This window comes from Atractosteus spatula, chromosome 21 (genome assembly GCF_055471065.1).
Source record: "Atractosteus spatula isolate fAtrSpa1 chromosome 21, fAtrSpa1.hap1, whole genome shotgun sequence".
NCBI lineage: Eukaryota > Metazoa > Chordata > Actinopteri > Semionotiformes > Lepisosteidae > Atractosteus > Atractosteus spatula.
This window is the reverse complement of record NC_142726.1, coordinates 15,324,246-15,348,077: the sequence shown is the minus strand read 5'-3', so window position 1 is coordinate 15,348,077 and position 23,832 is coordinate 15,324,246. Positions and strand designations below refer to the sequence as shown.

At 37.7% G+C, this 23,832-nt stretch overlaps 1 protein-coding gene across 2 annotated transcripts in view; it reads right to left on the bottom strand.

Moving 5' to 3' along the window:
* rpgrip1l (RPGRIP1 like) overlaps nt 1-23,832 on the bottom strand; it is a 58,381-nt gene that overhangs the window by 32,936 nt on the left and 1,613 nt on the right. For both annotated transcript variants that reach the window (XM_088938723.1, XM_088938724.1), the window contains exons 3-12: nt 21,796-22,082; nt 20,641-20,746; nt 20,345-20,488; nt 14,700-14,805; nt 11,773-11,919; nt 11,474-11,547; nt 9,325-9,464; nt 6,060-6,166; nt 5,624-5,674; nt 4,482-4,661 (exon numbers count right to left, since the gene is read on the bottom strand). In XM_088938723.1, coding sequence (XP_088794849.1) covers nt 4,482-4,661; nt 5,624-5,674; nt 6,060-6,166; nt 9,325-9,464; nt 11,474-11,547; nt 11,773-11,919; nt 14,700-14,805; nt 20,345-20,488; nt 20,641-20,746; nt 21,796-22,082 — 1,342 coding nt within the window. The remainder of the gene's footprint in view (nt 1-4,481; nt 4,662-5,623; nt 5,675-6,059; nt 6,167-9,324; nt 9,465-11,473; nt 11,548-11,772; nt 11,920-14,699; nt 14,806-20,344; nt 20,489-20,640; nt 20,747-21,795; nt 22,083-23,832) is intronic.

Genomic DNA, 23,832 nt, shown 5'->3' with positions numbered 1-23,832 from the left:
CAGGAGAAATAGAAGTGTAAAGGCCTATTCAAATGAGGTTAATTTAAAATGGTTTTGAAGATGCATTAAATATCACGTGCTAGTAGAACAAGCAAACATGGCCACTTATAGGGGTACAGCAGAGAACAGCATGCAGCTCTTCTGATTGGCAGACTCATCTACAACTGCATAACCCAACTATAAATCATGAACAATCAATTGATGGCAGTGTATGGATAAATCTGTACATTGGCACACAGAATCTGAACATTCTGGCCACAGAAGATCTTGCCCTAAACTGCAAAACCCTTCTTTCTTTCAGCTGGGTATGGTATAACATGCTAGGACTGATTCCCTCCCACAGAGTTGAAACTAAAAGTGGAAATTCTGTTTTCCACATCTGGTGCTGAACTCAGGTTTAGAGCATATATTTACAATAAAAAGCAATAGACCCCCCTTCTTTCTTTACAATAAAAGGCATTTAGCTGTGTCCGTGAATATAATTGTCCTACTTTACTTTATGCGATAACGCAGTAGTGCAGCCAAATTACTAACAGCCCAGAACCATAAATTAACATTTTTAACGGGTTTCACTTTCCTTAGTGTCTGCCTCATATTTTTCTTCTGTAACTGCAAGGCATTTTTTTAAATAATGAGTTTCCAGGCAACAAAATAAATGTTTCACAGATCAGCTGGCGTTGCAAGAGTAATGAAACAGTGCAATGATTTTAAGAGCAAATACGGGATTTAGACATTTCTTCAGAAAGGTTATTTTATAGAAGCAAGAAGTTTTACTTTGATGTGCCGCAATGTCAGGCAGTAAGAGAGGAAAAGGTAGCTTGGATGGGCCGTTATTGTTATTTTTTTTTTTATTGTTCAATGAGTTCACCCTTTTCTAAAAATAACCTTAGAATAATGCTAATAAGAATGAGCAAATTAAAGGTTAAAAGCATATTAAAACTTTAAAAATCAGTAAACAGGTGATTTGTCTGATTGCAAAAGGTGAGCAAAATCTTTGCAAAATTGAGCCTTCTGCAATTATATATAGCCAGTAATTCATATTTTTAAGTTGTTCAATGTTAAGTAAATTTAAATTGTATCGTCTCGTCTCTCTCACTTATATATTGGTAGAATTCCTTTGGCCTGACTAGGTGGTCATTCAGCACTGCCAACTCAATACCCCTTGCTAACTGTAAGGAAAGCAAAACAGCAGAGAATCACCTTGTGGACTCCAGAGGGAGACAAATGGGTAACTTTGGTGGAAACGAGTAATGAAATATTAGAACACTTAAAAAAAAAACCTCTAGAGGTCCTTGTACAGGTGAGCTTTCCCTGAGAGCGCTGAGACAACGGCGTCTTGCTGCCTCACAGTGAACAAGGGTGGGAGGTTGTGGTGGGTGGAGATGGGGGACTGTGGGTAAAGACCTAGTAGTTTATTGAACTGAATAAACAGCCCAGCCTTCGGCCTCACAGTTTATAGAGACGCCACAGGACCTTTATTGACTCATAAATTCAGCTCCCTTAAGAATTATCACTTAATTAAAATAACCCTCACTACTTGCATGCACCTCATTCACAGGGAGAACAGAAAGAAAACATCATTAACAGACTGTTGTGTTCAGGAGGGTCCGAAGGAACACAAAAACTGATACATTCATTACCGAGTCTCAGTTACACTTGTTTCTATATGTTGTCCTTTCAAGGTGTGCAAGAACTGATTAGTGTCATTAACAGTATGTATTTTCAAATTACCTCAGCTGAGTATGTTCACTGAATGAAAGTACACGTTTCACAGCATGTGAAGGGCCTTGACGCTACTGAAGATCTGTGTAATCATTACTGCCACATGTTAGAACATGCAAAATCAGCCTTTCATATTAAAAAATAACATCTGAAGTAAAATGACTTTAGAATGAATGAGGCCTGCCATGCTGGGAACTTGACCCTCACCTGCTCCCAATCAGTTCAGTTACCTTTTCAAACCACTGTTTTTGTTTTACATCTGAATTTACAAATCAAACCAAGAAATGGCCATAGGCTTGTATTAATGCAAGAAAAAAAATGCCTCCAAGCCTGCGATTTGTCAAACTAGCATTCAAGACATTAATTTAATCAATCAGGGATGTGGCATAATGTGGCCACTCATTCAGAGTGCAAGTACATGTCTTGTGGTTTAAACTGGTTTAATACAGGACGAATGTGGTACTAGCGGCAGCTCCATTCAAGTTGTTTTTGGCAGTTTCTTTTGACATTCTGCTGCAAATGTAGGCTGGTACTATTTAATTTGATGATTTAATAATAAAATACATTTGCTTTTAAAAACAAAACAAAAAAAATAAAATCTAGACTATCTTCGAATTTTCTGTCTCTGCTGGATGTTTTGCAAATGTATTTCAGCTGACTTTAATGGTGAAGCATCTGGGAGTAAGTCGTGTAAATCCTTTCTGTCCTCAGTTCCCAGCACTGTGAAAGAAACTGTAGGCCTGTTACAGCCCCTTCTCCTTGCCTCCTGCACCCAAATGTCCCACACTAGAAGACGTTTTAATAAAACAAATTCTTAAATATAATTCTGATATTAGATACAGCTAAAGAGAACATGCTTCAAAAAACAAATAAGAACATAAGAAAGTTTGCATAAGAGCAAAAACTCATTTTATAGATCACTTTATATGTAAATCTTCAGTCCCTAAGGATTTTATTATAGTAGAGGTATCATAATACAGACCAGCTACAATATGGATAAATCCTCTTTAATGTTCTTGTCAATAAAAGAGCAGCTGCAGCTGAGATAAAATGTAGAAGCAATTTGCAAGGGTTAATGTGGTAATAAAATTAACTGCATTTCTGATAATTGCTTTCTGGTTAATGTACTTTCAAAAGTACATTTTTGCAAAGAGAATCATCATGCAACTGCTTAAAAACAAACAGAAAAGAATAAAGCACTGTTGGATGTCCAGGGAATTTTGAGGTCTGAATACAAAAAACATTAGAACTACATGTTCCTTAATATGACTATTAAAATTAAATTAAAATATAAAATTAAAACACAAATTGTGTTTGTGAAACTAGCAGTCCCCTTTACAGTAACGTGGGGAACACCAGATAGCAGTGATGGGCATTGAAATGAAAAATAAAACAATTAAAAACCTTTTCCCTTTTGTATATATTTGTATATAACAGAAGGATAACAATTCATTATGGTGTAATGGTGTTTATGGATTTTATAATCTATTATTGATTATATTTATTAATACCATTATAATTCATTCTAATTATTGATTATATACAATTATACAGCAATACCCATCACTGCCATCACTGTTAAAGCTCCCATGCTACTGTACTTGTTTTTAATATTTATCTTTAATATATTATATTTATACAACTAATTGATCATCCACATTATAGTGAAATCAGAAAAAATAATTAACAGTATAATGAGCATTTCTTGTGATTTATTTGAAAGATAACAAAATCTTCAGAATATGTAAATTGCTTCCTTTCTTCCACACAAGCCTAACATGAAATGATTATGGATTTTAAATAGTGAGGATTAAATTGTATTTTTTTACTACAGTGCTTAATTTGTATTATCTGTTGCCACCTTATACCACAGATCCATTTCTGACATTAGACATATGGAAAGTGTTTAAAACAACCCGTCCTAAAAGGGAGAATTTTCCCAAAAGAAACCGAATGTGTAAACTGAGCAGATACTCATATGCTCAAACCCATGTACTGTTCAAGTATCCAGCAAATTTAATTACATGCAATAAAATATTAATCAGACCCAGATGAAGTGGGGAAAAATATTTTCGGCATTTTATAGCTGGTTTGGGGTTATTTACACAAGATAAACCAGGCTTTAACCAATCCCAGATACCCTCTAGGACATAGAGTGGAAAGACAGATTCAATAAAGAATAGTGTGCTCTTTTACAAATATCTAATGAAAGGGACAAAGGATTTTCTGTTATCTGACGTAAGAGAATGGGTAAAAGATAAGTTGGATCCTGTCATTAATGAAGAATTACTATAGTTGGCTTTCATCTAAACTAAATGTATCACATCATAAATGTCCAACAGACCCCTGTGTACCGAGGTCTTCACAGTAGCCAGCTTGCCAGAAATTATATAAAGGTTGATCTTTACACCATTCAGACATCCAAGGAAACTGGACAGCAAACGTGGCAAAAGCATATCAATGTGTTGCCAGCCTACCCAGGCCATGTGCAAAGCATGGCAGATGTGACAAGACATGGGAGGCTTCAGAAGAGCCATTTTATCTGTCACGGCATACAAAACCTTGATTTTGAGAGTTGACATGTCTGACAACAATTGTCTAAGCATATTACCGTTTTCCCTTCTGTATTTCTCTATAGCAATATTCTATCCAAAAGAGGACAGCTTAATCCCTCTGGCGTATGGTGAAGTACGTGTCTCAGGCCAGACGGAACTAAGGATATCATCAGCCAAGCTTAGCTGCAAACCAAGGCTAATTACCTGGTAGTCTTTATTAATCTTGTGCTGCATGATGAGCATGTTCCTTGTCTTCTCCAGCTCTTGCACCGTCTCTGCATGTGTTGCCTGGAGTTCCCTCATGGAACGCTCCAAATCCTTGTTCACATCTTCCTCAACTTTCTCCAGAAACTCAAGCTCTCTGCTCTTCTGGCTTTTACGAACCTGCAGCAGAAATAATTTTTACTGTAGCTCCCGTATGGCAATCAGAGGCCTTCTCATCCTCACACAATGATCTCACAACAAATGCAGACACTGATGCAAAAATTACTGGCATCTATAGTATGGTTAAATAGCTAAGACATGTTCTTTAATTGACCATTAGATGGCTTACTTGCACAACACAAACTTCATTTACCAAAGAAAGCTTTAGGGTTTAGTGATGCAAAGAATGAAGCAATAAAAAGAACAATGCATTTATTAACACAGCTACACAAAAAAGAGAAATATCTGACATCAGGAAGGTCAGGAAAAGGCATGTCTACACGGTTGGAAAACCACCGATAGGACGCACAGGGCAGTTCTTTATTCCAGCTTTTCTCTTGCATTAATCAAACAAAGAGGTACTGTGGCTTGTTCTCACAGCGCCTGCATGCACAGTACCGACACATTACTCTTTTCACTGTAACCTTATAAACTTCCCTAAACCAAGTATGCTACAAGTCTAATATTTAAAAAGTGACTCCTATTATTTTCTTGCATTCTCAAAAATGACAATGCAAGCTGTGCGTTTGTGTTTTTACTCCCCTCTCTTCGACATTATTAGGACACATTTTGCATGAAGTCACCAATCCAAAGGACTTCCTATTATTACCGAAAAGTGGAAAAAGACTTTTTAAGCAAATGTTCCTGGGTCTCGTCTAATTCACTTTCGCTGTAATAATGAAATATGTACAGAGCCAAAATAAATTTCATCTTGCCACCCTTCCCTCTCCCCTGCGCTTTTCTCATATTAAAAGGCTGACATTTGCACATGTATGAGCAGGCAGCATTAGCCACTTAGGGGTACACAAATGAATCAGCCACTTGAAATGCCAGTCACTGCTATCAGGGCACACGAGGGTCATCCAGTTATTAGACTACAGTGCAGACTCCAATTGGAAAAGGGATAAACTTCTTTGAATTACCTTTATAAGCATCAATGCCTCACTGAGTTCAGCCACATCAATATCACTCTCCTGAAATTAAAAACAGTCAATAAGAGGGCGTTATCAAGTGGAAAATGAATTATGGAGAGATACACTAAAAATAACATGGATTTGCTCTAAACATGATGCTTTCTTTCAATGTCATGAATAAATAAACGTCAGCAGTACTTTTTGCATTTTCCTTTTTCCTTTGCTTTTAAGGATGCATACTGCATCATGTATAAAACATTGACGGGATACCTTTTCACAGTTTAAAAGAGCAATGAATGATTAAAAAATCAAAACAGATGCAGACAGAAATGTAGCCACATATCCAGAGCTGTCTGCAATATGGTTAATAAATTTACACCACTATATCCAGCTCTGACTATCTTTCTATAGTGCTACCCATGCTTCAGTCCTTAACCAGGATTACCTTGGTGAAAAACTTCATGCGATCTTTAATTTCATCCAGCTGCTGCTTTTGCTCCAGAAAACGAAGCTGCAACTCTCTATTCTCTAGTGACAAGCTCTCGTTCTGTTCTGAAACAACAACAGAATAAATTATGTTATGCTTGTATTTATGGCTTATGTCTGGGTTCATTTTTAATTAGCTTATTGCTTTTATGAGACACATCTTACTTAGATAAACAGCTATGTCACGTCATAAAAATACACACAAAAAATAGCATGCATTACAAAATCTTATAGAACTTGCTTGCTACAAGAAAAAACAATTCTTAATATCATTTGATTTAGAATGTACTCTAAAAATCCTTCCGCAGAATTCCTTGGAATCTCTTAAAATACCTCTCTTAACGCATGATCTAATCATCCTTATATAATTTGAATTTAATAACCTTTAAATTTTGATTTGTGAAATTTGCATCTTGCAGATTTTTACTGCAGTTTCTGAGGCACACAATAAAACATACCCCAGTTATAATTTCTGGATTTATGTGTGACCCAGATTATTTATAAATACTTGAATTTTGCCCCAGCAAAACTGTCACAATTAAAATAAAGAATTCAGCGATGAGCTTATGATCACTTAAGATGTGAATAAAATGGAACAAACACTGGGATAAGGGTCCCAGTACTATTTCAATCGGTCACCTATGAGGCCTGGAAAATCGGGAATGGCGCCCATGTCTGGCTTGTCTTTGTACTGATGCCCACTGAGGCATGTTCCCAGCAGACCACCCAGCACGGGCCAGGGTGTTATCAGCAACCTCCAAACCTTATTAATCCTGGAGCCCTTTTAATTGTGTACGGATACTTGACTGAGGCACACCCACCCCCTCCTCCACATGCCACCTGATACCTGCAGATAAAACAGGTTTAAGGGGACAAAGTGATGAAAGGCCGGGACTTTAACCTGATCAACCAGCCAATTCCCTTCCCAGCTAGAAGTCTTTGAACCTTGGCCACCTGGGCAAACTGTAATCCCATGGTTAGATGTAAGGATATAGGGTCAAAACAAAGCCAGTATTGAAAATGATCTTATTTGAATAAAAAAACAACATATTGCTTCTTCTTTCAGATTATTATCAGTGTGTGGTGATTTAATTTAAATCACTGGTATTCTTATGACTATACAGTATAAAAAACTAGCATTATTGATTCTGAAACATCTGCTCTGACTCGGTCTCGTCCAAATTCTTTTACAGATTAATTTACAAGGTGGAAGGTTCAACTCTTACAGTATAAATCAGTCAATCAATTATCCATATACAAAAATTTTCATACAGAAAAACCACATCAGGACCTTTCTGTGTTTATTCATTTAATAATTACAGTATTTATCTTTCCCTGGAAATCTGGGAATGAGGAGATGAGTGGAGAAATGCCAATTTGTAAACTGACAGTGTGTGTCTGTGCCATCTGCAAATTAAAAGTGTATCTCAGTGTAATTGCTTTGTAGATATTTAACTGTGGGGAACTGTTTTAAAATTAATCAGCTCTCTTCTGGTAGAAGTCAAATAAAAGGATGACATTTCTAGACCTCACAAATAAGATTACAGAACTGTGACTGAGCAAGCATTTCAGTCAGATTTAAGTTTCTACATGTGCCCTCCTTCTTCAGATCCCTCATTCTAAAAAAAGTTTGAAAAAGAAAAACACAAGTGATCATTTTCATTAGACAACCTTTTGCAGAACTATGTTTGTAGTAGAGGTCAGTGTGTCACATATGGTCTATACAATAAAATATAAACTACTCCCGAGACAGTTTCTTCAAACATATTGTGGGTGTCTGTTAAATCAAAAATAAAATAAACTATGACTGTTTCTTGAATAGTGCTAAAAATTTAATGATTGAGTATTTTGAAATTATGGTCAAAGTCAGACAGATAGGGGGAAAAAATGATCATGAAAGTCTGTAGATTTTGTTGAGCTGGACATATTTAGCATACATGGGGTTGTTTAAATTGGCATTGTAATCAAAGATGCGTTTCGGATAAACGTGTGCCACACGACAGTTGGATAAAATCAGGAGTACAGTTAGACATACGAAACTGGTGGTGAAACTGAACACACTACACTGGCTTGCTGACAACAGTAAAATATGTCCTAGAAGACTTTTCCCAGAAGAGTTTTTTTTCTCCTTAAAACACACAGGCCAAGTAGCAGGTAGGGTAATGAATTTGCTTTTCAAAATCCTTGCCCACAATGACTTGATTACACTGTCTTTTTAAAACAATCAGACATGAAACCTTTATTTGAGGGAATAGGTCAGAAGACTTGGGAAACCAAGAGATCAAAGAGAGACAACAGAGGCCAGTCATAACCTCAGAGGCAATCCAGCTGTATGCCCAGGATTCTATAGCACATTACCAAATCATCTTGTACTGCCATGGCAACAGTGCCACAAGGCCTTTGATGCTTAGGATCTGGTGACTTGAACATAGGCGTGCCAAGATGGCATAACCCATTTCCTCATCAGTCTTCAGTTGGGTCTGCTGGCCCATGTGACTAAATATCGATTTATGTGACATTTATGGCAGCCAAGCTGATTTAGTTACCCTCTGGTAAGGCACTCTTTTGACCACAGGGCCCTTATTGTTGATTTAAGCTTAATGAACCCCTATTGGGCATCTAACCAACGATTCAAATAAGCTACGCCAAGTTTCATAATTGACTGGCTTTTGCAGCAGACTGAAATATTTCAGTTGTTTTCTCTGACAAGAGTCAGGGCAGAGACAGTGCCTGTAGAATTCTAAATAATGAATTCTCTTGTATGGCATTAAATAGGATTCTCAGCTCCACTTAGCTTATTAACAGATTAACATCTTAAGTACTTAAGATTTTTGCCAGCTGATTTATTAGTTGACTACTGTTACACACGCAAAGATCATTTATGGCTCTGACATCTAAACTCTTTAAAACATTTATAGAAAGAGCAGGTAAAGTGGCAAGAAATGACCAAGGGTAGATGCATTTCATATTAATGTGACCTTCCAAACAACATCTGTATTTGGTTAAACATCTATAGCATGCTGCATGGGGGACACCCCAAACTTTCCAGAGAGCTGCTTTCATGTAGCATGGCCCAATTATAAAGCAGAAAAGCACCAACAGCTAATGTGCAATTTCTGCATGGTTACTGGCCTTTTTTCCCTCTTCTGATTGTGACTGTACACACACTGAGAAAGAAATGTAAAGAGTCCAAGACCTACAGGAACCACACATACGCCATTTACCTCTTTCACGTTTGATTCTGTCCAGGATCTCATTCTTGTCCGCAAGATCTGATTTCAGTGCCACCTCTAGTTGGGCAATCTGCAGTTTCAGCTGCTGTTCTTTTGTCTTCCATTGCTGTTCGTGGGTCACATTGAAGGCACTGTGGGAAAGGGAGAAGTGTGTGTGTTTCAGGGAGATGGGGGGGGTGTTGGGAAATAAAAACATAAGTAATGAGAAAACATGTGGCATGTGACTATTGGAAGTCATGAACAACAGAAAATAATAATTAAAGCAAAAAAAGCGAGCTTTTCGTGGCTCAGAGACCGCTGTCATCATGTCTTAGGAATTAGGCAAACATATGCTGGTCTGCTGCTGTTGAAACCAAGGCGCCTTACTCAGGCTGCGGTTTGGGAACATGAAAGACTCTGTGGGATGAGCAAAAGGACTGGCCTTAATTTAAAGCTTCGTAGCCAGAAATATTGGCAGTGCGCAGCATTTGTGGGACAGGGAAAGGAATTCAGTTACATATTCCAGTGGAGAGCAGAGTTCCAAACAAACCCAAGCAACAGGCTGCTGACAAAACCATTCTTTCCGCATACAAACCCCTTCTGTACTGAGCAAGGCGGACTCCCACCTGACCCCTGGGGAGCCTGCAGAAAAACAGAGAGGGGATGCTAGCATGTCTGAGCTAGCAGCTCCTCAAAAGTGGGGCTGACCACAAAGTGACAGCAACTGTCAAGCTGGCAGCATCGCTGTGCATTTGGCTATGGTGGTTTTTGAACAAAGCACTCTTTGTCTTTTTCCATTATAGCTGATTAAGCTATTAAATATGATATCTACCAGAAAAACCTTTACACAGGGGTCACCACACAAGCACGATGGACGACAAACGAGAGGGAACAGTTATTTATGCAGAAGACCCCCCTGCGCATGTTTTTGAAGAGTTACATGGTGTTGCATGAACATGAAATCTGGGGTATTCCAGCAAATGAAACAAATGCTGCTTCCTTCCTAACATTAAAAGTTCATCTTCAAAATAAAAAAATAGTATGAAAAACGATAAATAAAAATTAAAATACTTCATTGTACAGTAATATTTTAACTGCATCTCTGCTGTTACATTTGCTATAATCTCTGGACTTCACGAAGGAATAATCCTGTAGAATTATTATTTTCGTATTATCTACATGTTTTTCCCATATTGTATTCAAACACAGCTGACTTGAAGTAAAAGTTGGGGATTGGAGGTAAAAACACTAAACTTTAAATTTCACTACATTCTCTGAAGAATAAAAAGGAATGATAAGAAAAATCCTTCAAATTTTAATATTTTTTTTTTCTGGACAGCAGTGTTTTCATAAGATCCTTTGTAAGAACATGCATAGTTATTCTGGATCTTGAGCCTAAATAAAGAAAAAAACATTATAAGAAAAAGAAATATAGTACGCCTTATTGATCTTTTTTAAGACTGAACAAGAAGAGATGATTATGAGTAATCATAAGGAAGATTTGGTTTTAGATGCAGAAAGAATATACTTTACAAAAAGCATTTCTTCCAAAGAAAATAATAAGTAGCAAGTAAGCTGCTTATTATAAGAGATCTTATACCCAAAGGGATATAAGTTGTTTTGTGTTTTGCTTACGTAGTTTTTGTTTTGGTGGGGATGGTGTAACTTTCTCATCATATTTTGATACTATGGTGTAATTATTCAAAGTTAACTTTTGGTCTACTCCTTCCTCCGTGGTTGACATTTAGCATGTTCAGACCATGCTTTTAAAAATGCCACCACGTGGACAACTCCTCTTCTTCATGAGCATTGTGCATTCTAAAATTGTACTTTCTGTATATAAACCATTTAAAGAAAGACTAAATACAAATTAAGAACATAAATGTTACAGCTGAGAAGAAGACATCTGGACTTTCTAGCCTATCTGGTAGTTAGTAGTTAACTTGATCCATGGATCTCATCCAGCTGTCTCTCGAGAGAAGCCAGTATACCGGCTTCAGCAGCATGGCTGGGTAGCTTGTTCCAGACTCCCACAAACCTTTATTTTTTATATTATCAAGAAGTGCTTTTCAGAAGCCTCAAAACATTGAGCATTCTGTATTCAGCCGATACATTCTAAACATGTTGATAAAGTACACAAAGTACAACTCTAATCCCTTACCTGTTGAAAAGTTTATCGTAGTTTTCCTTGAGCAGATCTCTCTCTTTCTCCAGATCACCAATCCGGTCTTGCAGCTAAAACAGATGGGAGGATACAGCAAGACACACCAAAGGGGGTGTCAAAAAGGCAAAACAATAGTGGCGTCTTGACCAAACTCAGACACACATGCAGAATCTGTCTCCTGATAATCTGCCCCTTTTAACTTTATTACACAAACTCTTGATTGTCTGCACATGAGGTAAAGCATATAGTAATGAATTCTGCCATTTGTCGGATTTGTGCATCAAGCAGAAAAGTACCTCTTCTGTTCTCCTCTGTGCCAGAGAGCTGGCCTGCAGTTGCTTCTCAAGACTCAGGCCTTTCAGACGCTCGTCCTTCAGCTGTGCATTGAGTTCATCCACCTTCACCATCAGCGCATCATGGCTGGCCATCAGAGTCCTCTGGCTCTGGAGAGGAAACACCAAGCCAGTCTGTGAATGACCAGCTTTACACGGATTGAGGATTGATGCTGAAAGCTGAGAAAGCAGCCCAAATGGTGCAGGAAGGCATCCAAGGGACAACCTGAATAATTTGCTGTGCTCTACATGTCTTAAAGGTGTGGCCGTTTTGTGCACATTATCTAAACACATAGTTGTCTATTAGTTGCTGTAAGATTACACTCTTTGAAAACAATGGGAGCAAAAATCACAAAGACAGAAAAAACATGCCCTTTACAGTGACATTTTTATTTTTAAAACAAACTTCTACCGATTATTAACAAAAGACAGGTTCATGCGTTATCTTCTGCTTTTTTCAGAATTCAAAACAGGATGGGTACCTTGATTGGGTATCTTGGCTAACTCTTACAGTTAAAAGTGCATGCAATGCAACAGAATCTAAACAAGCTTAAAAACTCTCTCTATGACAAACTGTTCCCACTGCTTCAAGGAGTTTTTTTTCCCTTTCAAAGCAGGGAAAAAAAACAAAGCAGATTGTGCAGCATTAGTCACCCTGCAATAAAAATTAGTCTACATCCACTGTAGGTAAGCCAAGTTCCTAGGGCTGAGAGTGTGCTTGTGTTTCAAAGGCCTACCAGTAGGAGACAGCATTGACTGACAGTTTATGTGATAAGAACTACAGAAGGGAGAAAGGCATGGCTTTTTTACCAAACCAACACAGTTTATTGGGGTGGGGCTGGCAGAACTGTAGTATGGCCAAGAAGTGGCCCAAATGTACATCTGGGGACCAGATCAGATATGCGAGTTACAAAAGAACTGGTCAGGATTACTGACCAGAGCACCACGACATGTGGCAGGCAGAATGCAATTCTAACCACAGGTATGTGACTGAATAGCTCTGTCCCACACTGTCACTAATCCTCAGCCACAGAACATGTTTCATTTATTTAGGTACAGTAAATGCTGCTCACAGCCTGGCATTTCCACCCCCTTATTGCTGTTTAAGACAGCGCACACTGGGACGACTCCACTACAGCACAGCAGGGTTATTGATACTGTTAAAAACAATATATGAATTTTATGTAACTTCTAAAAAAACAGAAATGAGTCAGGGTGACCCAGGCAATATTAACGTAGACACATTTTCTTTTGAATAACATAATGAGCACTTTTGGACAACTGTCACAAGGACAACCCTCACCCAGTTTAATTCTATTAACTTTTATGAAAGTAACTGACTTGTTGAAAATGAAATACCTCAAATCTTTTTATTTTGTGCTTCATTAACAGGATTATATCTCCAGTTGGGAGGTATTATTCAAAACCACATTTCCACATTTGGTTTTACAATCACACAGTTCTAACTACCATAGTTAAGTAAATAACATCAACAAGGGCTTCGTATAAAAACAAAATTGCTGCCGTAAGCCTTTGCAAGAGTGCATTTTCAAAAAACTGTTTTCTTTTCCAGTTTTAACATCCCTTGATTTATGAAGAACCAGACTGGGATCAGAAGCACAAAGGTCTGACTTCAATGACTTTCGCAAATCAACCAATAACTTATTTAATGGTTCAGAAGGAGAGGTTGGTAAATAAAGAAATCCGTTTTAAAGGCTATTAGCACTTGGTCAAGAACGTACTGTATGTGTTTTTCTCAAGTGCTAGTGTTTTTGAAAACATTATATCAACAATTTCTTGGTTATTAAAGTCTTTAAAATTTACTTAGCCAGCACACACTTATTTCCTAGACTTCCAAATTCCACTAGAAAGCAGAATGAATTGAACACTTTTTAAAGGCAGCTAATAGCCCTATTATATAAATGATACTGAGATTAGGCATTGTAGTAAGTGCCATTTTCTCTTCAAAAAGAAATGTAATGTAACATTTGCATATAAATTAGTAAGCAATTTGTTATGCCACAGTACCTTGAGTACAATACCTCCTACAAGCTTAATCACTTGGTTAAAAGGACCCTGAAGGGACAATTTCAAAGACCTTACTTTATTAATTAGCTATGGATTGTGTGTGTTGAGGCTTCTGGGTTTGCAGGTAAAATCCAAAACATCTACAGGCAAGCTTTAAAGATAGAACGTCTAAGATTTTTTTACATCATGTTTTGTTTTTTTTATCTTTAATGCAAGGTGAAGGATAATAAATCTGCCTTTTGATGGTTACAGAGCAGTGAAGGTAGGTTATTTCCTGCAGAATTTCTTTCTGGTACACCTTAAACCCCACAGGTCTTTTCAGAGATGGGCACTGCTCATTTCTTAGTAACGTGTCCTAAAATTTTCCCCTGTGTACTGTATATTTGTTGATGTACATGCGACAGATTTAATAAAATCTACCTGGTCATCTGATTAATACAACATCTGAACCAAAGTTTTACCACAAAATTTACTTTTTTATGTGCATTTCTAAATTTCCAGGATATATTCTTAAGTCTCAGCCTTCAGCAGATGAATACTTTCTTGTGTACTGATGAACTTAATGTTTGTTATATAAAAACTAAATTTGCTATTTGTTGTTTTGGTGCGTGGGATAAATAATTACCAATGCGTACTGCCATTTGCACTGCAGTCTGACGAAGACTAGTGTAATCCCTGGTGTAAAGAACATTGTGATCCTCAATTCAGAGCGTTGAAAAATAATTTGATATTTCACATTTCGGTTACAGACCTGCTTTTTTCTCTCTTTGTTGTTTTTTTGCCTGCTTCAAAATGTTAGAAGCAGTGAGTTACCAAACAATTTGAAATCCGTGCATGAAGACAAGTGCTGGAACTTTTGTTACCTCCTGCAGCTGGAAGAATCTCCCCTCCAAAGCAGTAAAAGCATTGCCTTTCTCGGCAAGCTGCTTCTGCAGTTTGATCATCTCCACATTGTCCTTTATGGTTGACCTACATGGGATACACAGTATTATTACTATTATTAAACTGTAAATTTAAGATAAGTGCTGTATTGGCCATAAATAAAGAAATTCTAATACATTAAAAACAAATCAGAAACAGCAGGTAGAATCAGAATTGTTCCTATATTACAGGTATGGTTTACCAATGCTGTAGGAGGATATTTCACAGAAGATGCACTTAGAATTACAAAGAATAAAGCCATGAGTTAAATTTGTTTCATCAGTTGCAAAGCTTACATCACCATGCATGTTTGGCCTTATGAGACTAGCTGACAAAAAAGTTGAGGAAATTAAAAAGTTGGTTCTGACAAACTAAAATCAACAAACAAGAAGACAATCACACCTGAAGAAGGCTCGACAGCCGAAATGTTGCATTTCCTTTTTTCTCTTTTCAGCACTGAATAAAACTTTACTTGTTCTTTTGCGGCCTTAACATGCTAATGCAGCTTCCTACTTGAACTACTTCAACAAACAAGCCTACTGAAACAGAACACAACATGATGCACAGCAAAGGAAAGTTACAAACATTAATAAAGTAGAAGGAAACATTATAATGCTGCCCCGTGACTACCAATTTTAGAGCCACCTGTAAACAATCTGACTCATATTAGGAACCACATAAAAACAGCCTGAGAAAACAGTTCCAATACAGTAATAGGGCAAAAGACATTATAAAACTAAACCACAGAAATATGAAAAAATATAATACCATTTAGCAATAGTATATTTCTCTTGTAATATTTATGAGTGTATTTATATCTTTCACGCACATGTTGTGAAGGAAAAAATGGTCACAAATCTACATTCAGTTCAGACAGCGGACTCAGAGAGCCGAAACATCTGCAAAGCAGCTGAGAGCCAAGCAATTTCGTTTTTGTTCTTTCAGATATCAAAGACCAGGGTGCTCTGGCATTGCCCAGTCAGCTGTCCTTAGTCAAAAGACAAACAAGCAGAAAAGCTAGGCTACTGCCCAACAGACATCTGTGACACCATATTGGAAGGAGCAGCCTGGCTTACAAGTGTCCCAACTACATCCTGTACATTAAGTCAGCAATGTTGTCAAGAAAGCGTGCCTATGGAACACTATTATAAGCACACATTGTTTTATTAATCTGGCTCACAAATTAAATACAAACAACTTGCAAAATACTTCACGGCTTCAAAAGATTTTACTGGGCTACTTTTCTTGAAGAAAAAAAGTAGTCATGGAAAGCACTCACTGGTGAGGCATGTGGTACTTCCTTCACGGTGCAAGTATTTTAAGAACAGGTCAAGGTCTTCAGGTGCCTTACAATCTGATTGTAAATATTGTGGTTCTGCTGCAGGTTGGATCAAGGAAACCCAATTGGTTCTTTTCTGTGTAGCCAGCTGTCCTCTCCTTTCACAGACGTGTAACTAACCTGCACTTACTAAGTGTCTTTTGACAGTAGGTTAAGATTAAAAATAGTCACAGTACTCAGTAATGGATCAAAATGAGAATTCGGATCAAAATTAGGTTGCAGTACTCAGGACTCATAAGTTTGTTTGGCATAAACAGGAATCTAGCCAACTGCTTCTCTCACAATAATGATTGGCTTCATCCAACAAATTTGCTGTATTACTGTTCATAAAAAAATGTGTGGTCAGGTCCAGGAAGGATACCCAATACCATATATATACATGATAAAATCAGGACTTTTATTTAAATTTGTTCAACTGACTCCTATGCTGATTTAGTCTGATAGTGATCCCATTCTACACAGAGATTTTCAAAATGTATTTCAACATTACACTCATTTGGATGTCATCCCAATCACATAACAGGGTATAATTCCCCAGTCCGGAGCAAGGAAGCAAAACAAACAATAACCCAAATTTAAAGCACATAATTATGTGACATTTTTGTATATGCTGTACATTTTGCAGTATATCGGAATTTGCCTGACTACCAGACACTTACAATTCACAGGCTCAAACTAAAACACAGCAGTGAAAACTAGAGGCGTGAACCTGTGAGTCAATACAAGAATTTAAAAAGGCGTGAAAGCGCCGCTTTTTAAAAAACTTTTCTTCACCGAATTTTACCAAACGATGTCTTCCGTGTAGGAAGAAATAGAAAACGAACAAAAAAAATACTAATAAAAAGGACCATGATTAAAAAAAATGCAATGAGCAATGTCATATTTTACAAATTATTGTCTGCCTTGAGACAGAAACCAATTTGTATAATAGACATTTATAAGATATTGTGGTTTTCAATGTGGCAATAGGCTTGCGTATTTCACATGATGGTATCATGGGAAAAGAATTTCCTAAAGACAACTAACGCACCCCCTGCCTCTCAGTCACTGAGGACTTCTACCCAAGCACCATCGCACTCAGGACAGCATGTTCTTTTCCCTCTTCCTCTTTTAAACAACTGCCCTGTCATGTGCTCAGAGTCAACTGAAGTTCAGAAGGAGAATTACTAGAAGCAACAACGGGCGGAAACTAAGAAAAACTAACCCAAGCTGCTTTTTTTTCCTGCTGTGTCAAAAGTTACACATTAAACACAAATATTCAGGAATGATGGGGGTGAGCAACAGAATATACAGCCCTGTCCTTTAAACAAGATTACACTAACCCAGAAAGAAAACACGATATGACTACATGGAGCAACACAGGATGGCTCCAAAACATAAGCCTAAAATAATCAACTACTTAAACACAATTGAAAAATAAATATACAGTAGATATAAATCGATGTATTATGGAGCAAGGGGTCTTCCATTTTGAGGATACTCAGCAAAAACCCTGAGCTGCTAGCTTGGACTATAAAGTTAGAAACTAAAGTCAGAAAAGCAGTTTCACTAACAAAGCTTTCATTCTGGAAGAAAAAAACTGAAACGTTTGAAATACATTAGGCCCAAATATGACACATAACATTTTATAAAAATCTGTAGTTGCAGCTATTGAGTTTCATGTGTGTTCTGGATGTTTTATTGGTAGGACTCTTTGCAAACCACAAATACGAACTGCTGCAGTGCAGGCAGCTGACTCAATTTTGCTTGGAAATGGACCAGACTGAAAGCTCTTACAAGGCTCAAATTTAAATAATTATGTTAATGTTAATGTGAGAGAGCATACATCAACATTGTGTGACCTGACTACTTATTACAAAGCCATTAACAAATTAAAAAATAAAAAAGAACTTGGACTACACTTTATGATGACTGAATGTGAACTCACTGTCACTTATATTGACTATTCCCAATTTTTTATTACATTTCCTTTATAATCTGCCTTAAGGTTGCTTCCATTTATCCACCCATCCAATGAATAAGAAATTATATAAAAACAGAAAAAAAATTATTGTAAGCCAAAAAAATCAGGGCTTCTTGAAACAAATGTAAGATTTTTAACTAATGAGGCATTATGTAGAACACATGCAGAAATCACAGCTAAGTGTTCTAAACTGGGCCGCAACAACAGGAAAAAACATGACTTTAATAAAAGCAAGCAGCATTTCGGTTCTTACATCAAAGCAATTAAGGGGCTTTGGATAACCAAACGTTTGTGTCATGCCGATGCCAAACCAAAACGGTCAATTAAACACATGCTGTGAGGAGTTTAAATAACATTTTTCTTAAGGGATCTCTGCCATAAATGTCATGCACAGTTGGAAGTCACTGCTCTTCAGAAACCTAGCACTCTGGACCTACTTTCAAACAGAAAAAAAAATGAATATGTTCCTCCAATGTCCTTTTTTTTTTTTAATGGACCAGGGTCATAGCCATTTGATGCGTTTTGGTGGGTTTTAACTGAGGTTAACAAGAAACCACATGAGGACCATTTAAAAGGTGGTGAAACACAAAAATGGCAATTTTAACATTCCCCTGTGTTTGTTTAAACTAAAGCTGTGGAAACAGAAACATGATTTTATTTAAGATTGAAGAAACAATAAAAAATTTAGCTTTGATTTAAAAACATAAATTTCTGCTTTATTCAGCTAAGTGAGTTTTCTTTGTCCATCTATCACGATTACTGAGCCCAGGACATCGTTTACAGTATACCGTACTGTATGAGCCTTGCAAAAAATGTCAATACTACATTCCCTGAGTGAACTCCACTCTGTTACATTGATTTGCATCATGTTGTGTTATTTAAAAATTACTAAAGTAAATTTCTGGTCTTTTTATCAAAGCAGAATGATGAGAAATACAAGAATACAACTGGTATGTACTATCCTTATTATTATTTTTTAAATGGATTCCACCACACTTTTAAAGTGGCGGTGATCCAGTGAGAACACCTCACATTCTCGTGATGATAATGAGTCTGTTAAGCTGGCGCTTTGCACAAATAATCATCACTGTACTCTGAATATTTTCCTTTCATCTTTTCAACTGCTTAAAGTGCCCTAACTCCAAGAGTGATTTTATTACTACTCGTGGAAGGACTTCAAAAGGTCTAGCAGGACATAACTGCTGTGCAATCGGACCTGCATTTCCAGTGCTGCACCGCTGAGGACAGACCTGTGCAGCCTGAGCACAGAGCCAGGTTTACCATGCTTAGAGTGCTTAGAGGTCCTTCAAAGGGTGTCATTATGCTATATGCCCTTATCGGAGATTCAGAATTTAAACAGCAGGGAGCCCTCAGTAATTTCCAGGTTTTGTATTTCTAAAACATTATTCTTGGTTCTGCCCCTTTGCACACCACTGTGTTTAATCAGAAGCCAAGCCTTGTTTCCGTTTGAGTTTGCCTCCATTAAACAATGCAACTGAAGCATTGCAATTTTTTCCTCACCCTTTAAAATGACCGGCTACTCTCAGTCCTGCTTTTTTGTTGTTGATTACAGAAGACCCCCTTAACACTTCAAATAGCACAGAATCATTAAATTACTTTTAATACTTAATACTTAATAATAAAAGAGAGCTAATTAAGCCATTGTGTTTTTTTAAGATCAAGTCAAATTCTCCCTATAATACTTCTGACACGTTTCATGAAAATATTTGAAAAAATTAACCGCTGGGATAATCCTTGTGCCACACAGTTTACTTTTACTCAATACTGCATTTCATTTCCAGAGGAACATATAAAAATAGTAGCCCTGTGCCATAACCATGTTTAAAATTGAACAAGTAAACATTCAGGAAGTAAAAACATAAATACCGCTGTAAAATGGACTAACATAAAACATGCCTGTTAGGATACACTTTTTACCTTGTATTACTTTATTTTTATTTATTTTTACTATTTTTTTCATATTTTATATTTATATATATATTTTTTAAAACCACAGTACTGCCACCACTTTGTTTTGTTAATGCTGTTTCTGATAAGAGGAGAATAATATAGCTTTAACTCTTTAAAATGCAGGCTCTTGATCAATTAACTGATTGCTACTCACTCGTTAACTGAGCATGTTAACTTGTGGAGTGAGGCTGCCAGGAGGAATGACAAAAAGCAATTAGTACTGTATATTATGAAAATCTGTGCACAGAGTGGAGTTAGTGCTGCGCAGACAGTTCTGTACATTGGCCAGGTGTGCAAACTGAAGTAAGCAGTACCTCTGGCCAGTGGCCTGATGCTCCCGGAGCTGCAGCAAGGACTCCTCATACTCCTTCTCTTTCCTCTTCAACTGCTCCCTCAGCATCTCTGTCACCCTGTCCATCTCCTCCATCTGCCCTTGTTGTGACTCGATCACATTCTCCCTGCAAAGAGACCAGCGGGAATGCACAGATCAGAGAGCTGCACTATCAGTGCCAAAAACAAAAAAAAAATCAAGGGAATATTAATGCAGAATATGAGACTAACAAATATAATCTCAATTAAATATTCTGAGGCAGAGGTTAGGAACACATACAGGTTGCGGATCTCAGCTCGGGCATCATCCAGCAGGCTGTGTCCATAACGGGGGGCAATGGTCTGGGTAGCCCTTGCACTAACATCAGGCTCCATGCTTCTGAGCCCTGTAGGACAATCACAAGCATCTCTTCAGACACAGGCTGCAGACTGCAGACTCAAGGCCAAAGCAATCACTTGGATTCCAAGAACTGCAGGAACTGCTACCCGCTTTCTGTTACATTTCAGTTAAAGAACTTTACAAGAAGCTTAAAAAGAAAATTCTGTCATATGTATAGTACAAATCCAATGCAATAAAACAGAGTGAATCAAGCTCATCCAGCAGCAGTAGTGCATTTAGAGTAAAATGTTGTGATTTATCTCCTTTGCCGACTTACATTTTCCAAAAATGAATACAGGTAAATAAAAAAAAAAGAAAATAAAAACCTTTTCTAAATGAGCAATTTCTTGTGTCACATTGTTTGTAATATTTCGAGAGATGTCTTTTGCATATTAAAGACATCACTTTTACTGGCCTTCCAGTGCTCTTGGTGTCTAAATCACAGCAATATGACTCTTCCAAATATGTTCTGGAAATTATCCCAGCATAGAGACACAGCTACATTACACAAGAGCTGCAAACTCTTTCTGTTTACAAAACATGTGGTGTTGCGTGATCATTTCAGATTCATTAGCATATATTAAATGTGCCTTGTTTTCATAAAACAGCTTATTGGCCCTGCTTATTTTGAGGACGGCATTTATATGGCAGGACTTACTTCAGGAACAGCATGGCTAAGCATCTTGTACAGAACAGAGCTAAGTAACGCATGTGACAAATCGGATAAGAAAATTATTCCATGACCATGACACATTTTTGAATTAATTATCATAGCTTCTCCTGAGCCATCGTAATTGTTTTTCACATTAACCAAAAGCACACACTAAAGCACCACTTGGAATCAATACTGCTAATAAGACATATAATTAAAGTAAGGCAAAGCTGGTATATGGGCTAACAAATTGAAAATGGACCTTGTAAAATGTAACACATTCAGCATGAACATTTTTAGGCAATAGTTACTGGCCAAGTCTGCTTCAGAGATGGTGAAGGGAAGAACTAACTTTGGTGTCCTTTCACGTATTTGAACAGCCGGCTTCTGTGAGTGTACCACACCTCTGCTCGGCTGCGCGTCGTCCCGAAGCTTGCGCAGGCCGGAGTTGATGCGGGACTGGACGTGTCCGTAAGGGGACTGCCTGCGGCCCTGAACCTGCAGCTGCTGCTTGGCCGCGATCAGTCGATGCCTCAGCCCCTCGTTCTGCTTCTCCAGCTCCTGCACCTTCTCCTGCAGCTCCTCGATCAGCTCTTCCATCTCCACATCCCGGCCCAGCGGCCGCGGCCTCCCGTCCTGCTGCTCGGCCCGCTTCCTGTCCTTCACCAGTCGGATCAGCTTGGTGGCCATCCTGCAGAGCCCCGGCACAGAAAGAGAGACGGGGAGGGAGATGGGGGTAAAAGCGGGGGAGAAAGGTAAATGGGGGTGGCATTGAAATAAAAAAAAAATAAAGACAGAAATAGAGGAATGTGAAAAGTCAGCAAAAAAAAAATCTCTTTTGAAAGGGGGGTACATAATCGCTATGAAGACTCCAGTACGGAACCTGAATAATAAATTTCAGGTTTTGATATAACTATTACTGCCTGTGAAGAAGCCTTTGAAGTTAATTGAAACCACTGGGCAGCAATCTGCTTTATAGCACTGACAAATAACAGTTTCCTAAGGCTTATCGTTGAAGGTTAGTGCACAGGGGACGCACATACTTGCTCCATATGCTCATTCAGTACAAAAAAAAATAATAAAATCAAACGCATGGTTCTATATGAATGCACCACATAATGCTAAGAATAGTTGTGGCCAGGGGATGTGGTTGGTAAAATGTACAGTTTGCAATTCTTACAGTACCTTAAGTAAAGTCAAAAAGATCACTAATAACATAGGAAGTTCCAAGGCCATATTGTTTGCAGTTTTGCTGCATTTTTTTCTTTCTTGCAGAAACCACATTACAATTTGATAATGCTATATAAAGCGTAGGTGGCCCAATATAAATTCCCCAAACGGGAAACACGTCCTTATTTATAATGGAACCTATCTTTAACTTTATGATCTTTAAATAATGTAAAAACTTAAAGGCTTCAGGAAAAAAATGACTGCCGGGCTGGCGTTCTGCTCTTAATACGGACCATACACAATGGTTTTCGTTTTCCTTTAATGCGCTCAATTGTATTTCTGGCACTGAGCTCACTTCACCTTTGATTTCTGCCAACCTTTTTTTTATGCACTCATTATATTATAAAAAAAGACGCCTTGTCAAAGGGTAGTCCGGAGCTGATGCAATGCACGATAACAGAAAACACGCTTGATAGTGAATGGAAAAAGTAATGCTGGGCAGAGAAAAGAAAAGGGGATTTGATGAGCTACAGGAGTTCACATTTTTGTTTCCAAGATCATACCACATCTGAAAGTGTTGCAAATGCTTTCAAGCACATGCCCTGTGTTTAAATTAGGAAAAAAAGAAGAGAGAACTCAAAGAACAGAAAACAGGATTTGTTCAAAAGGTGAATGACTTGCTGCAGCACAAACTGCAGGTATTGTTGGCAAGGTGGTGCACAACTGCAAATTAAAATCCTAATTGCTCAAATTACTACTTCGTAAAAACTACCAACAGCACCTGAAGTACTAATTACACCTTCCTGATGCTCCAATTAAGTCTCTGTATATAAGGACACTTTTTATATTGGGTTACCTGACATATTTTAAAACGTTATAAAAATATAGTGGGTTTAATTAAGTGTTAGAAAGCACTGAGCCAGATCTATTAAAAAGTAAAAGGTTAGTGTTTTGAGAAGGAAAATTTTAACTTAATCTTGTGGGATTCAGGCACAAAGACATAGCCAACATGTGAAATTCACTCCTGGTCATAGAGGGCTGCAGGTATTAGAGGCAACTTATAATTCTCAGTCAGTAAAGACCTGGAAACATTGGCAATACAGACCAATTAAGTGAACAACTGATTCAAATAGAGTCATTAAGAGTCCAGGATAGAACATGGCAGTCCTCCCAGTCCAGGAGTGAGTATTAGTGGGTTAAAGGCTGCATTCACAAGGTTGTGTATAAATTTAACCCAAGGGAACAACAAAAAACAGCAGGTCAACAATTTC